Source organism: Elephantulus edwardii, unplaced genomic scaffold, assembly GCF_000299155.1.
Source record: "Elephantulus edwardii isolate Elephantulus edwardi_28Jun2011 unplaced genomic scaffold, EleEdw1.0 scaffold00298, whole genome shotgun sequence".
NCBI classification, from domain to species: domain Eukaryota; kingdom Metazoa; phylum Chordata; class Mammalia; order Macroscelidea; family Macroscelididae; genus Elephantulus; species Elephantulus edwardii.
In genome coordinates, this window is record NW_006400048.1 from 1800977 (window position 1) to 1816773 (window position 15797).

At 40.1% G+C, this 15797-nt stretch overlaps 1 protein-coding gene across 1 annotated transcript in view; it reads left to right on the forward strand.

Annotated features, from left to right (window-relative positions):
• GOLM1 (golgi membrane protein 1) overlaps positions 1 to 15797 on the forward strand; it is a 74222-nt gene that overhangs the window by 33613 nt on the left and 24812 nt on the right. Inside the window, exons 3-4 of the mRNA XM_006900872.1 lie at positions 965 to 1019; positions 11823 to 11925. Of these exons, the coding sequence (XP_006900934.1) occupies positions 965 to 1019; positions 11823 to 11925 (158 nt within the window). The remainder of the gene's footprint in view (positions 1 to 964; positions 1020 to 11822; positions 11926 to 15797) is intronic.

Here is a 15797-nt window from a genome sequence, read left to right on the forward strand (position 1 = left end):
GCCTGTGCATATGTCTTTAGGCAGCTTTGATTAGACATGTAATTGATATACAGTAAACTACAGGTATTTGACAAGTTTTGACACATTTGTACACCTGAAAAAACTACCCCAAATCAATAGTATGCACCCATCTCTCATGCCCAGTTTCCTCGTGCCTCTTTGCACAGTACATTAATTTGCATTTTGTGTGTCAGCCAATTCTTTTTGGTACAGTGACTCTGTATACTCCTTACATCTTCTTTTCATTCTTCCTGATCATTCAGTATTCTACCCATAGCATTCTTAAATATTGCAACCCAAAGCTTGAATTTGTTCTTTAGTTCCTTCAGCTTAAGAAATGCTAAGCAAATACGACCCTTTTGATTTTTGGACTCCAGTTCTTTGCACATTTCATTATAATACTTTACTTTGCCTTCCTGTGCTGCTTGATAACATTTTCAAAGATGCTATTTTAAAAGAAGGCCATGTCCAGAGCTACCAACTCTTTTTTGGGGACACAATTTAGTCTACACCACTAACATCCTTCAAACTAGCAGACTGTGGGGAGGAGAGACAAGGCCAGAAGGATTTCACTAGTGGTGTGGCCTCTGTAATCCTGCACTTTCTCCCCTTTAGCTAGCCTGGGTTCAGAGTTTGATTTCTGCCTAAAACCCTCAGGTTCCTGTGGAGTTTGCTATGGGACCCTCTTTGAGAGGCAGTCTGAGGGTGGGACAGGGGTACGTGAGGAGAAGCCAGGCCAACTTGGTCCTTTCTTGGAGGAGGCAGCATCTGTGTTTTGTCCCTTGCTTGGAAAGCATGTCTCTCAGATGCCCCCTCCTCTGAAAATGATTGCCTAGCTTCCAGGTGGGGAGGGCCACTCCTTCCAGGAAGAAGTCATGTTTTCCCACTTCCCTCTAACAGTGCCTTTTCGCAGGTTTGCTGCTGTTGCTAGTGGAAGGGTTTCATGTGTGTGTCTTCCTTGCAGGCAGTTTTGGTGAACAACATCACCACCAGGGAGAAGCTCATTGGGACATTGCAAGGTAAGCCCCTGCACTCCACATACCTGCCTGGGTGGTGTCTTCCTGCTCACCCAGGCTTGGGAGACCCCATGCTCAGAATCTGATGATGGGAACATGAGGAATTGATCTAGCCTTATTTTCTTGTTTCAGCATAAATTTCTTTAATGGTGTTTGTTTGTTTTTGGTGGGCGGGGAGAAAAGTGCAACAATGAATGAATGGAATTCCAAAATCTCTGTAGATGTTCATTGAAATAAAAATAAATAAATAAATTTTTAAAAAGTTATATTGAACAAATATAAATTCAGACTCAGACCCATTATGCATAAACTGAGAAAGATATTTGTATATAATGCAATAAATGTAAATGAGTATATAGTGTGTGTGTGTGTGTGTGTGTGTGTGTGTGTGTGTGTGTGCGCGCGCGCGCTTGCGCTCTGGTGGTCTAGTGAGTAAGGAGTTGATCCTGACTCGACCCTCCAGCAGGTTTTCAGAGGCTATAAATTGCACAAAAGGAGATTGCTTATCTTTCTCCAACAGAGTCACTGGTGGATTTAAGCGACCAGAGTCACACCATCTTTGTGTTAGTGCGACTATGTTATCAGTGCACACTCACGTGCACATGTGCTCTCTCTCTAAACACATTACACACACAGACACACACACACATATACATACATACATGTAACTTTATAAAATAAATGGTTGTTGGGTACCATCAAATTGGAACTGACTCACAGATAACCTTCCAGTAAATTTTCAAAGGTGGTAAATAGAAATAGAGTGCCCATAATTCTCCTGCAGAACAGCTTAAGGATTCAAACTTCATGCCCCTGGATTGGCACCCCGACTTCTTACCACTAAGCTACCAAAGATCCCTTATAAATAAATAAATAAATATCAATAGCTATAGATCTATAGAGAGACGTAGAGATAGATACTGTGTATAAAGGAATAGTTTATATATAAATGTTTAGCTGCTGTCATATGGGCCCTTGACTCACAAAGACCCGATTATCAGTGAAGTGAACCCTGCCTGCTCTTGTGCCACCCCATTGATTAGACAGGGCTGTTGTAATCCATAAGATGACTACTGACTGAATTTTGAAAGCAAATTGAACTTTATTCTTAGTCCTTCTTAGGAAACTCCATGGAGACCTGTCAGCATCACAGCGGCATGTAAGCCTCCCCTGACAGATAACATGTGTGGTGCTTTGGCCAGGAATGGATTCCTGGTCTTGCGCATGAAAGTTGAGGATTCTGCTGCTGAACTAAAGAGCTCTGGTGACCTGCTGAGTGAGCAGTTAGGCTGCCAATCCAAAGGCAGTTGGTTCAAATCTGCCAGTGCCTCTGTGGGAGAAAATGGCTCATCTCCTCCCATGCAGTTTTTCAGCCTCTGAAAACTTGCTGTAAGGGCCACTGTGAGTTGATTTTGATTCAAAGTCACACAACAACAACAATCTAGTACTGCCCTCATCTGTGTGTCTATAGAGAGTATGTGTATGTATTTTCACATGAAGATATGCAGATACACTTTATATAAACACACACACACACACACACACACACACACACTATTTAGCTGGGTTACCCTTTGAAAGCTCACAGCTGTGGAATCTTTGCACATGTGTAGTTGGACCTCAGCAGATGGGCTCATCATTAGTCACAGTTGATGGCAGATGGCTTAGCATGAAGAAAACAAAAAATGTCAATAATTTTTTACAGTCATGTATGTTGAAATAATATTCTAAATATATATTATGTAAGTGAAAATATTTTGCCAAAATTATAGTTAACTGTTACAATTAATTAAATGTGTTACAAAATTCTAGTTCTGACTCTGTTTCTAAGAATACTAACAGTTTTTATAAGACAAAATGTCATTTTTGTCAAACTGGCTTTGGGGAAATGGGGGAGTTAAACATAGTTCCTTGCACTACTTACCTGTGAGGCTTGACAGAGCAAGTGTAGTCCCTGATGTGCTGGTTCTTCACCAAGAAGAGGACGCTGTCTGTCACCTGCCTGTGCATATGTCTTTAAGCAGCTTTGATTAGACATGTAATTGATATACAGTAAACTACAGGTATTTGACAAGTTTTGACACATTTGTACACCCGAAAAAACTACCCCAAATCAATAGTATGCACCCATCTGTCATGCCCAGTTTCCTCGTGCCTCTTTGCACAGTAGGTTAATTTGCATTTTGTGGGCTTCTCTCGCCCTACTTGGTTGCTTTTGAGATGCAGCCACATGTTCCTCCTTTTTTTTTTAAAGCAAATTACATTTTTTAATATAAACTTATTACGTTTTATATTGGTTTACTTACAAAGTTTGTATACATTGTTTTTCCACACCTCTTTGCCGTTTCTTTAACTCAGCCTTCCTTCCACCCATCAAATTGTGTAACCCTATGATTACCTCTGCCCCATCCATCCTCACCCCTGTGTTCTCTCCCCCTTAAATCCTCATACACATTTTACTAGTTATTTATTTCTACAATAATGATCTTATACAGTATTTGTCCTTATGGGACTAAGTTAATTCACATAGTATAATGCTCTAGTCCCTCTCAAACTACATAGTGATTTACAAAATCTTTGCTACCCCATGCTGCATAGTATGTACCATGATTTCTCAATCCATTTGATTGTGGGTGGACATTAGGGCTGTTTCCATGTTCTTGCAACAGTGAATAATGCTGCTACGAATATTGGTACAAGTCTCCATTTGTGCCCCAGTTCTCATTTTCTTGGAGTATATTCCAAGCAGTGGAATAGTTGGGTCATATGTGTTCCTCCTTTTGTATGAACACATAAGAGGAAAAAACAGGATGGGGACAACTTTTCACCAGCAGCCCTGCTCCCCAAAGAAGGTTTTTCAGAAGAGCAGCAGTCAAGAAGAATTAGACGCTTTTTCTAAAAAGCTAGGCTTACTGACTTATAATTCATGAAAAGTAAAGCCTACCCTTGGTAGTATTCAGTTCTGTCCATTCCTTTTTTTTTTTTTAATGTAAAATTTTTATTTTCATATTGGTTCCCTTAAAAAATTTGTATACATTGTTTTTCACCCCAGATCTTTTCCATTTCCTTAATCGACCCCTTCGTTCACTCATCAAATTGTATGACCCTATGATTACCCTCCCCTCGCCCATTCTCATGACTCTGCTCCCACCTTCCCCACCTTAGATCTTCATACATGTCATCTATTTCTACAATAATGGTCCTTAAGGAACTAATTAGTTCACTTAGCATAATGCTCTCCAGTCCCTCTCAAGTTAGGTTGTAATTTACAAAATCGTTACTCCTGCGTGCTGAGTAGTAGTATTCTATTGTGTGATTGTACCATAATTTCTTAATCCATTCTATTATGGTTGGACATGGGCTGTCTCCATGTTCTTGTCATGGTGAATAACACTGCTATGATCATTAGGGGACAAGTCTCTGTTTGTGCCTCAGCTCTCATTTTCTCAGGGTATATTCCAAGCTGTTGCAGGGGCATATGGAATTTCTATGTTCAGTTTTTTGAAGAAATGCCAAACTGCCTTCCGGAGTGGTTGTACCATTTTACAATCCCACCAACAGTGTGTAAGAGTTCTTATCTCTCCGCATCCTCTCCAAAATATCACTTGCTGTCCTGTTAAACTTTGTCACTGCTACTGGGGTGAGATGTAATTCCATTGTGGTTTTGATTTGCATCTCTCTTATTGCCAGTGATTTTGAGCATTTCTTCATGTGTCTATTGGCCATCCAAATATCTTCCTCTGTGAAAATTCTTTCCATGTCTTTTGCCCATTTTGTAATTGTGTTAATACTTTTTTTTTTCCTGTGGAGGCCCTCTAGGATTCTGTAAACTTTTAATATGAGACCCTTATCTGAAATGATATTGCCATTTTTTTAACCAATCAGTAGGCTTTCTTTTCACTCTGTTGGCGAAAATTTTTAATGCGCACAGGAATTTAATCGTTAGAAGTTCCCAGTCATCAATTTTATCCTCTCCACATTGTGCATTTCTGGCTATATTTGGCAGTCTCTATGTATCATAGACTAGGCAATCTTAAGTTTGATCCCAGTTTGTCTCTGATGAATTTTATGGTTTGGGGCTTTATTCCCAGGTCTCTGATCCACCTTGAGTTGATTTTTGTGTATGGTGTGAGATGTGGAAGCTATCTGCAGTTTTGCCAACACCATTTTTTGAGGATATCTTCATTTTCCCATTTGATAGGTTTTATTTCCTTGTTGAATATCAATTGACTGTAGATAGCTGGATCCATTTCTGAGTTCTCAGTTCTGTTCCATTGGTCTGTGTGTCTGTCATTGTACCAGCACCATGCTGTTTTAGTTACTACTGCTGTGTAGTAGGTTTTGAGGTCAGGGAGTGCTATGCCTCCCACTTAATTTTTGTTTTTCAAAAGTGCTTCTTTGCTTATTTGGGGTCTCTTTCCTCTGCAAATAAATTTGAGAATTTTTCTTTCAATCTCCTTGAAATATGAATTTGGTGTCTGGATTGGGATTGTGTTGAACATGTAGACTGCTTTTGCTTTTTCACAATATTGAGTCTTCCTAGCCATGAATGGCACTTTTTAAAATTTCTTTAGGTTTTATATTTTGTCTCCCAGAAATGTTCTGTAGTTTTGTTTGTATAGGTCTTTTGTATCTCTAGTTAGATTCACTCCTGTATATCTCAGTTTGTGGTTGGCTGTTGTAAATGGTGTTATTTTCTTGGTTTTCTTTTCTGTAGAGGCATCCTGCTGATTTTTCGATATTGATCTTGTGCCCTGCCACAATGATGTGTCTAAATTGGTCTACTAGGTCTAAAAGAATTTTTGTTGAGTCTTTGGGGTGTTTTGTGTACACTATCATATCATCTGCATAGAGTGATAGCTTAAACATCTCTTAGCTCATCTGAATGTCTTTTATTTGCTTCTCTTTGTCATATTGCCCTAGCAGGCACTTCCAATACAATGTTGTATAGAAGTGGTGACAGTGAGTATCCTTGTCTGGTCCCTGTTCACAAAGAAAATGTTTTTAGGCTTTCTTGGTTTTGCATATATCCTTTTCACTATATTGAAGAAATTCCCTTATATTCCAATTTTGCTGAGTGTCTTTTTCAGGAGGGAGTGTTGGGTTTATCGAATGTCTTTTCTGTATCAGTTGCTAAGATCATACGGTTCTTGTTATTTGCTTTGTTAGTATAATTACATTGATTGTTTTTCTTATGTTGAACCATCTTTGCATATCTGCTATGAATCCCACTTGGTCATGATTAATTTTTTTTATATGCTTTTGTATTCTGTTGGCTAGGATTTTGTTAAGGATTTTTGCATCTATATTCATGAGAGATATGGTCTGTAGTGTTCTTTCTTGGTAATATCTATCCCTGATTTTGGTATTATTATTATAGGGTTGTTTGTTTCATAGAATGTCTCGGAGAGTATTTCTTCTTTACCTGATATATTTTAAATAGAATTGGTGATATATCTTCTCTGAATATTTGGTAGAATTCAGGTGTGAAGCCATCTGGTCTGGGACTTTTCTAATGGGGAAGTCTTTTTATGACCTGTTCAATTTCTTCTTTTGTGATGGGTCTGTTCAAGTGTTCTATAGCAGTCCTTGTCAATCTGGGTAAGGCATGAGTTTCAAAGAATTTGTCTATTTCCTCTAGGGTTTCAAGGAATTTCCTCTAGGGTTTCTAATTTAGCAGAGTACCTAGCTTTTCATAGTATTCTGGTATTATCAATTTCATTTCATCTGGTTCTATTGTGATTTCTAATTGAGTTATCTGTGTCTTCTCTTTTTTCCCCTTTTGTTAAGTTTGCCAATGGTTTGTCGATTTTATTGACCCTTTCGAAAAACAAGCTCCTAGTCTTATTGATGGTTTCAGTTGTTTTTCTGTATTCTATATCATTGATTTCAGCTTGTGTCCTTATAATTTCTTTTCTTCTAGAGGTTATAGGATTAAAATGTTGTTTTTTTTCTATTTGATGAAAGTGTTGAGTTAGGTCATAGATTTTTCTTCTTTCTTCCTTTTTTATGTGTGTACCTATTGCTATAAACTATACCCTGAGGACTGCCTTTACTGTATCCCAGAGGTTTGGTGTGTTGTATTTTCATTTGTTTCAAGGAACTTTTCCCTCTTGTTCTTTATTTTTTTTAGAACCCAGTCATGTTCTAGCAGAGAGTTATTTTGTTTCCACATGGGTGGTTTTGTAAGCTTTACCTTCCTGTGGTTAATTTCTAGTTTTGCAGCATTGTGGTCTGAGAAGATAATTTGTATTATTTCAGTGTGGTTGGTGGTGTTTTTTTGTTTTTTGTTTGTTTGTTTTTTTGTAGTTGTTGTTTTTAATTTGTTGGGGCTTGCTTTGTGTCCTAGATTCAACAGATTCTGGATAATGTACCATGTGCACTTGAGAAAAAGGTAATTGAGTTTTAGTTGGGTGCAGTACCCTGAATACATCCACAACATGGAGTTGGCTGATTGTATAGTTTAGATCTTCTGCATCTTTGAGTTTCTCTTGAGTTGACCTAATCCTTTGGTGATAGTGTTGTGTTGAAATCTCCTACCACTATTGTGATTCTGTGTATTTCTTCAATTCTGTTATTTTATGTATTTTACAAGTCTATCACTTGGTGCATAAATGTGAGTTAAGGTTATGCCTTCTTAATCTATTGTGCCTTAATCAGTATGTAATGCCCTTCCTTATCTTTTATGGTGATTTTCATGCTAAAGTCTGTTTTATCAGAGATTACTATTAATACTCCAGCTTTTTTAGTGGTTTCCATTTGCTTGATATATTTTTCCCTAGCCTTTCATTTTTAGTCTTTCTCTTCTTTTTATAGATGTGTCTCTTGTAGGCAACATATTGAGGGGCTTTAGGTTGTTATTATTATTATTTTTTTCAATCTATTCTGCTACTCTTTTTCTTTTGATTGGTGCATTTAGTCCATTCACATTAAGTGTGATTATTGTCAGGCCAGGTTTTACCATTGGCCATTTTGCTGTGTTTCTTTTTCTGTTGTTTCTGGTTACTATGATCCATCCACTTTCCTTTGGTGTCTCCATGTGAAAGACTGGACTTAAAATTTCTTGGTTTTGGTCTTATTTCCATAAATTCCTTAAGTTCCTTCTTTCCTGCAAAGGATCTAATTTCTCTTTCCTATTTGATGAAGAGCTTTGCTAGGTATAGGATTGGCTGGCAATTGTTTTCTTTGAACTTTCTGAATACGCTATCCCATTGTCTTCTTGCTCACTTGGTTTCTGCTGAGAAGTCAGAACTTAATCTAATTGTTTCCCCTTTGTACATAACTCTTTGTTTTTCTCATACTGCTTTTAATCCTTATCTTTTAATTTGGAGAGTTTGACTATGGTACATCTTGATGTTTTTCTATTGGGTCTATTCTATTTGATATTTACCTTGCTTCTTGAATGTGAATTTCCCCATTCTTTAAAATACCTGGGAAGTTTTCTTCTAGTACTACTTCCACAATCTTCTCAGTGACTTTCCTGTTCTGGAAACATTCCATGTTCTGGAATGTCAATCATTACTTATGTTGTTTCTTTTGATGTCCTCCCACATGATTCTAATGTTTACTTCATTTTCTTTACATTTTAGCTCTGATTTTTCTTCTAGTATATTTACAGTGAGACTCTTAACTTTCAACTCACTAATTGTCCCATCTCTTTGGTGCTACTTTTTTGTCCTACTAGCATGTTAGACACTTCTGACATTTGGATCTTAATATTCTGGATTGAATTTTCATGCTTTTTTTTGTTATTTACAGTACTGTGTTGGCTGTACCCTCTCTGTCTTGTGATAATTCTTTAAGTTCTTTTACCTCTTTATACTATCAATTCTTTCTTCCATCTTTTGCATTTTCTTCCATAGCTGTTCAAGTTGCTCCTCATCAATATATTTCTTCTGGATTGTTGTCTCTGAGGTATTTGCGCTCTTAATGACTTCCAGTTTTCCTTGCATCATTTACATCTTCTTCTGTAGCTTTTCAAATAACTCCACAGCAAAATATTTCTTATAGTTCTCTCTACCAGGAGTATTCATTTGGTCTGCTTTTTTAGGAGAAGGGTTATTTTGTTTTTCATGATGGCTGAGGCTGATTGCTGCTTTTTTGGCATTATGTTAGTCTTTTCTTAGTAAATGTTAGGTTTTTGTAACAATATGTAATATATAATGACCCAGAGCATGGCAATGTTTTATGAAGGACCTATATATCTATGCTTCCTTCTTGGCCTGAGGCCCACTGTGTCAAGGGCCTGACAGCAGTGTTTCACCCAATACCTGAATGGCAGAACAGGAAATCTGTTCCCTTCCAGAAACCATGTCTCAGTTGGGCTTGACCTGGTCCCATATAGTGCAGCTAGACAGCAGTGTTTCACCCAAAGTACCTGAATGGCAAAACAGGAAGTCTGTTTCCTTCTAGAAATCACATCTCAGCCCAGGTTTACTTGGTCTGGCTTCTTCTTGAGCTTAAAGGGTCCCACGTAGTATAGGTTGATAGCAATATTTCACCCAAATACCTGTGGTATTGGTGCTCCTGCTGTTGAACAGCAAGGGTGGCAGCTGGTCAGTTTCCAGGTGGCCGGGTAGTGGTCTAGTGCTCTGGGTAGGACTGTGGTCTAAAACTGCAAGCCCCTCAACCTGGCAGGCAGTGGTTCTGTTGCTGGCCAGGGTGTGAGTGTGCCTGGGCTGTGCCACAGCCTTTAGCAGACACAGGGGCAATGATGACTGGAAAGCACTCTGGGCAGGCCACACCACATAGACTTTGGCATCTTGCCGCAGAGTGAAGGTAGAGTTCCACCAACAAGGGGTCTTTTGAGAGGCCTTTTGTCCTTTCTAACATGTGCATGCCGTCACATAACCACCATAACAATTAAGATAGCCATGCTTGCATCACCCCAAAACCCCTCCTGTGCTCGGTGTGTGTCGTCCCTTTTCCACTCCCAGCTTCAGGAAGCCCTGAGCCCTCCTTTGCTATATTTTTTCTCTTTTTTTTAGGATACCCTACAAATTGAACTGTATCTTTTGTGGCCTTTAGATACTGGCTTCTTTCAGCAATGCATTTATTTTAAATTTTAGTATGGTGAAATATATGTAACACAAAATTTGCCATTATAACCTTTTTTTTAAAATGTACAACTCTGTGAATTACATTCACCCGTGCTTTGTTGCCATCAAAAACTCAAACTAGTTGCGATAGAATTGGAACTGACTCGTAACTTCTCCTTCATTGGGTTTCTGGGCCTGTTAATTACACTGGAGGAACATGTCAGTCTTTCTCGCTTGGCTGCCTATAGATTCAAGGCCCCAGTACTGAGTTAGCACTGCGTCTGCTTGCACATTCACTGCCAGGGGTCCCTCTGTTACCATCACCAGTGTCTATTTCCAAGTTTCCTATCATCCCAAACAGAAGCACAACACCCATCCAGCAGTACCTCCCATTCCTTCTTACTCTAGACACTCACAATCTTCTTGTCTCTGTAATTGCCAATAGGTATTTCATGAGTAGATTCATACAATATAAGTCCATGTGTATCTGATTAAGCATGATGTTTTCAATGTTCATTAAAATTGTAAGAAGTACTGGGATTTCATTTTCCTTTATGACTGGGTACTATTTTATGGATATACCACCTTTTGTTTATGGATTTATCCCTTGAGTTGCTCTCATCCTTGGCTGTTGTCAGCATGATTTTGAGCTTAGTCTTTCTTGTTGTATGTGTTAGTAGATCATGGGACCCTTAATTTTATTCCATTTTTTTTTCTCCCTGAGAGTCTGGTAGGCCTTGGGTTCTCAGAGTGGACTCTGGGTGATGATGTCTATGCAGGAGAGTATCTGGGGTCCTGGTGCTAGATCTGTCCCCACCACCTTTCTCTTTGAAGTTTCTCTTCCTCTGTACTTAGCTTGACTCTTTGTTTACCAGATACTTTCTGCAGTATTTTAGAAGTCAAGTTATGAGGGCGAGGTGAATGGGCTGGTGAATTTCCTCTAAGAAATCATGATGCCTCCCAGATATGAGGCTGGTGACTTTAGTTGAACGCAGAGATTCAGAGAAACCTGCCTGTGGACAAATGGTGACAGAAAAATTCTGGCTACTGGCTGCTGGCTGCTGGCCTGACATGAAGCAGCATTTGACCTGGTTTTTGCTTTTCTGAGCGAGTGTCAGCTCAGTGCTAGTGGCAGGTTACAAGAACCAGAAGTTAGAAGCAACATAGATATTCATGGACTAAAGCATAATGAATGACATTTATATATGACTGACTTCTAAGTAATCATTTCTAATGATAAAGCATTCTGAAATATATTGGTTTCCCATTTCTGGAAACCTGCCAGGGGCAAGGACACCTCAACTTTTGCGACCTTTGGAATTGCTCATTTCTTTAAGAAACAAGCTAGAAGAACATTCTGGTGCACTTAAGGGTTGGGAGATCAAGAAGTAGATTTAAAAGCAGAACCCACGGATGTGTGGAAATGAATCAAGAAGCAGATTCCTAAAGGCTGGAAAGTCTTGTAGCACATTTTGTGGCTGGATTCTCAGGCAGAGATTGTGTTCACATCTTCTCCCTGCTCCTTGTTCACCTTTGTGTTCTAGTGTTTGGGCTAAACGTGTCTGCTGCACTCAACTCTGATCTAAAAGGCTGGTAATTCCTCTCCATAATTACAGCCAGGAAGGTCCTGTGACTCATGGACTGTGATGACTCAGAGTCTGCTCCATAGCAAGGAGCTTGGTTGTTTGTCTATTAAGCCATGGTTCTGTTTTGGTAGATGAGGGGTGCCTTGGCGACCTGTTCAATTTCTTGTCCTCCTTTTCCCCAGACCAGCTAAAGGCCTTGCAGAAGAATTATGCTAAGCTGCAGCAGGATATTCTCCAGTTTCAGAAGAACCAGACCAACCTGGAAAGGAAGTTCTCCTATGACCTGTAAGTGAAACTCAGAATCTGGGCCAGAGTGTTAGAACCTGAGATCCCAAGGCAGAGTTCAACATGGTGTCCACGCTCCTTTCCGATTATAAATCATGAAATATCTGGTGTATGCAGGGCCTGTGAGAACAGTGCATCTCCTCCTAGGAGTCATCACCTTTAGAAAAAATAAATTTTCCTTTATAAGTCTCAGCAGTACTCCAGGAAGCCAGAGAAGTATTAACCTGTGGACCTATAATACAGAGTAAACAAGAAAGGTATATGTGGCAGTTATGAACAGGAAGTCACTTATCTATCAACAGACCTTACTTAAAACTATTGTAAATTCTTTTTGTAATGTGCAGTTATATATACAAGTCAATAATGAAAAACTTTTATAAGTGTGTTCTTAAAGGGCTCAGAGGTTAGTTCAGTTACACTCAGTGACCTTGGCAAAGTATCAGTACAATTTAGTACCATGAGTGTTTTATCTTGTGAAATGTCCTATGATTAATTTCCTAGTTATTTTTTTTCTGTTTTTTTTTTTTTTTTAAATTTCCTAGTTATTTTTATAAGCAAAGCAAACCAATAAACACTTAGGAATTGAACTAAGCCCATTAGTGCAGTTTTCTGTTTTTCTTCTCATAAAACCAAAATAACTAAGCCTGGGACATTCAGGGAGAATGTGAGCCCAGCCTCATACCACTGCTCTTTACCCTGACCCTTTGTCCTTGCTTTGGTCCATGTCCAGATACATGCTTACTTTAGACATATTTGCAGAAGCCATAGGAAAAAAATTTAAGTTCTAGTCTTATATATTAAAAATTCCAATGTATTCCAGAATGTTTTATCATTAGAATTGGCTGTTTAGGTGGGACCCGTGCCTCTCGTAGGGGACTGGCTCATTGGGGGGCCTTGTCTCCTCTCTACTGCAAGAACCAAAGCTCGTATGGCAAGGCTGGCCCAGGAGCATTTTCCAGCCACCGAAGCCCTGTGTCTACTAAAGGCTGTGGCCCAGCCAGACACACTCACACCCTGGCCAGCAACAGGACCACTGCGTGCCAGGTTGAGAGGCTGTAGTTTTAGAGCACAGTACCACCCAGAGTGCTAGACCACTGCTACACCATCTGGAGACCCCACTGCCCCACTGCATGGAGACTGCCCAGCTGCTGCCCCTGCTGTCCAGCATCAGGAGCACCAATATACCATCAAGGTGCCATCAAGTTGAGTACAGCTCATAGTGACCCTGTGAACAGCTGATGTGAACTTTGCCTTATAATGTACCATCTTCATAATCTCCACCACACATGAGCCCATTGCTGAAGTCACTGTGTCAGGCTATCTCATTGAGAGTCTTCCTCTCCTTTACTGACTCTCCATCTTTCCAAGCATGATTGAAAAGACCATGGCTTGCATCAAGGTCAAAACTGCATATTCCAACTACAGGGTACCAGTGGGATAGCTGAGAGCCCAAGGTTCCCATATGGCTACTGCAACTATCCTAACTGCACATGGACCATCACTGCAGAGGACTAGCATAGGATCCAGCTGGTATTCCAGTCCTTTACCCTAGAAGAGGACTTTGAGGTCATAATGGTGTTTGCTGGCCTGCCACAGCCAGAGAACCTGCGAACAAGAGGAAGACGAAAGACGGCCGACCTGAGTGTCTCAAGGAGCATGCTCTCACAGCCTGCTTTCAGACAACCTTGGATTGCGTCCTTGTTCTACTGCCTTGATTATCTTTTTAGCCTTGAGTGAGTCTTTTCACCACTCTGGAAGCCCCTTTTCCATTTGTGGAAGAGGAAAGTAATAATACCTACTTTGAGTTACAATTAAATCACTTGGCTGAGAGAAAAATGGGCAGTGATGATGGCACTAGATCCAGAAGTGCTGTCCCCAGTAGGGTGTAAGGTCCAGGCTTCAGAAGAGATTTGTGGGGTGTGGGGAGGGCCATCCAGCTCTGGGGAGAGCTACCCAGGCACTGGGGAGATCCACATGGCAGGGGAGAGCCTCCTGGACCCTGGGGAGTGCTACCTGGCCTCTGGGGAGATCCACTTGGCTGGGGAGAGCTGCTTGGGCCCTGGGTAGACCCTCCTAGCCGCTGAAGATTGCTGCCTAGCCCCTGGGCCCTGGGGAAAGCCACCTGTTAGAGGAGAGCCCTCAGCCCCTGAGGGAGAGTAGTTTGGTAGGTATGAGCAACTTTGTCTTAGCCACCTTCCTCCTTCTACTCCTCTAGTACAAGTAGCTTCCACATCCTTTCCTTTTTTTTTTTAACTCCCAAATTTGTTCTCTCTAGGTTTTCTCCCTTTACTGTAGGTAACCTGAACACTGAGTCTTGTTCCAGAACCTGAACCCCAAGCCTGGTTTCAGAGACAAAAAGGAAATGTAACTTCAAGCTAAAGAAGTGATGGAGGAAATGTAACTTCCAGCTAAAGTGGATGGAGCCTCAAAGTTCAGCCAGCCACTCCCACTGGACTTACTCACGCAAACACCTTGCAGTCCAGAGGGCAGAAAACGTCATGAAAATATCTTCTGAATAAGAAAGCATATAGCTTCAAATCAAGACCACCAGTAAAGTGTTAAAGTGGGCTCCCCTTGCCCTTCATCTCAGCGCCCCTGTTTAGCATGAAGCACCCACAGGTTCTGCAACCCTATTCCCAAATGGGAAACCCACAAATGAAAAATACAGTCTTTTTTATAAAAAAAAACACACTAATCACCACTGGGCTATGCCCACTATTACCATGTCTTTCCTGATCCTGCTGGATTTTTCTCATTTCCTTTACCCACTCCATCCACCCACCAAATTGTGCAACCCTGTGATTTCATCCCAACCGATCTTCATCCTTCTGCTCCCACCCCTTACTGCCTTGGATCCCCATACATGTTTTTACAATAAAAATTAAAAAAAAAAGAAGAAGAAAGAAAGAAATAACTGCTTAAAAGTTTGTCATATGTAACTACCAAATTTAATTAATGAAACTCTACTCCTTATATATTTAAGCTGCTTCTAAATTCTGGTTCTTATAACTTGTCTGGCCCTAATGATATGTAACTTATCACACACAAGTAAAATCTCATTGAAGATTGTGGGGGGAAAAAACCCAAAAAAACAAACAACCCACCTGGAGCAGTACATTAATAGGAAACCCCCAGAAGTTCAAGCTGAATTCAGAAGAGGCTGTGGAACAAGGGATATCACTGTTGATATCAGATGGATCTTGACTGAAAATAGAGAATAGTAGAAAGATGTTTGCTTGTGTTTTATTGATATGCAAAGACATTTGCCTGAATGGAGCATAATAAATTATAGATAACATTGAGAAGAATGGGGATCTCAGAACCCTTGATATATCTGTGGAACTTGTGCGTGAAACAAGGTGGACTCATTCAAATAGAGCAAGGAGCTACTACTGCATGGTTTAGCATCAGGAAAGGTGTGTGTCAGGGAATGTCCTTTCACCTTGCCTGTTCATCTGTGTGCCAAGCTAATAATTTGAAAAGCTGGACTATATGAGGTAGAATGTGGTATCTGAACTGGAGGAAGAATGATAAATCACCTCTGTGATGCAGGTCATAGTACTTTGGTTGCTAAGAGTGAAGAGGACTTGAAGTATTTACTGAAGAACATCATAGACTACAGATTTCAGTGAAGATTATACCATAACATCAAGAAAACAAAAATCCTCACCACTGGACTGATCATGATGGATTGAGAAAGGATTGAAGTTGTCAGTGATTTTATCTTACTTGGACTTATAGGAGATAGCTGTGGAAGCAGCAGTTAAAGAAATCAAATGCTATATGGTGCCACTGTTGTAGAATGAGGCTGGCATTGGGGTGGGGGTAAGACTGAGAAAAACTGGATGAAATATGTTTACGGCATTGAAGTC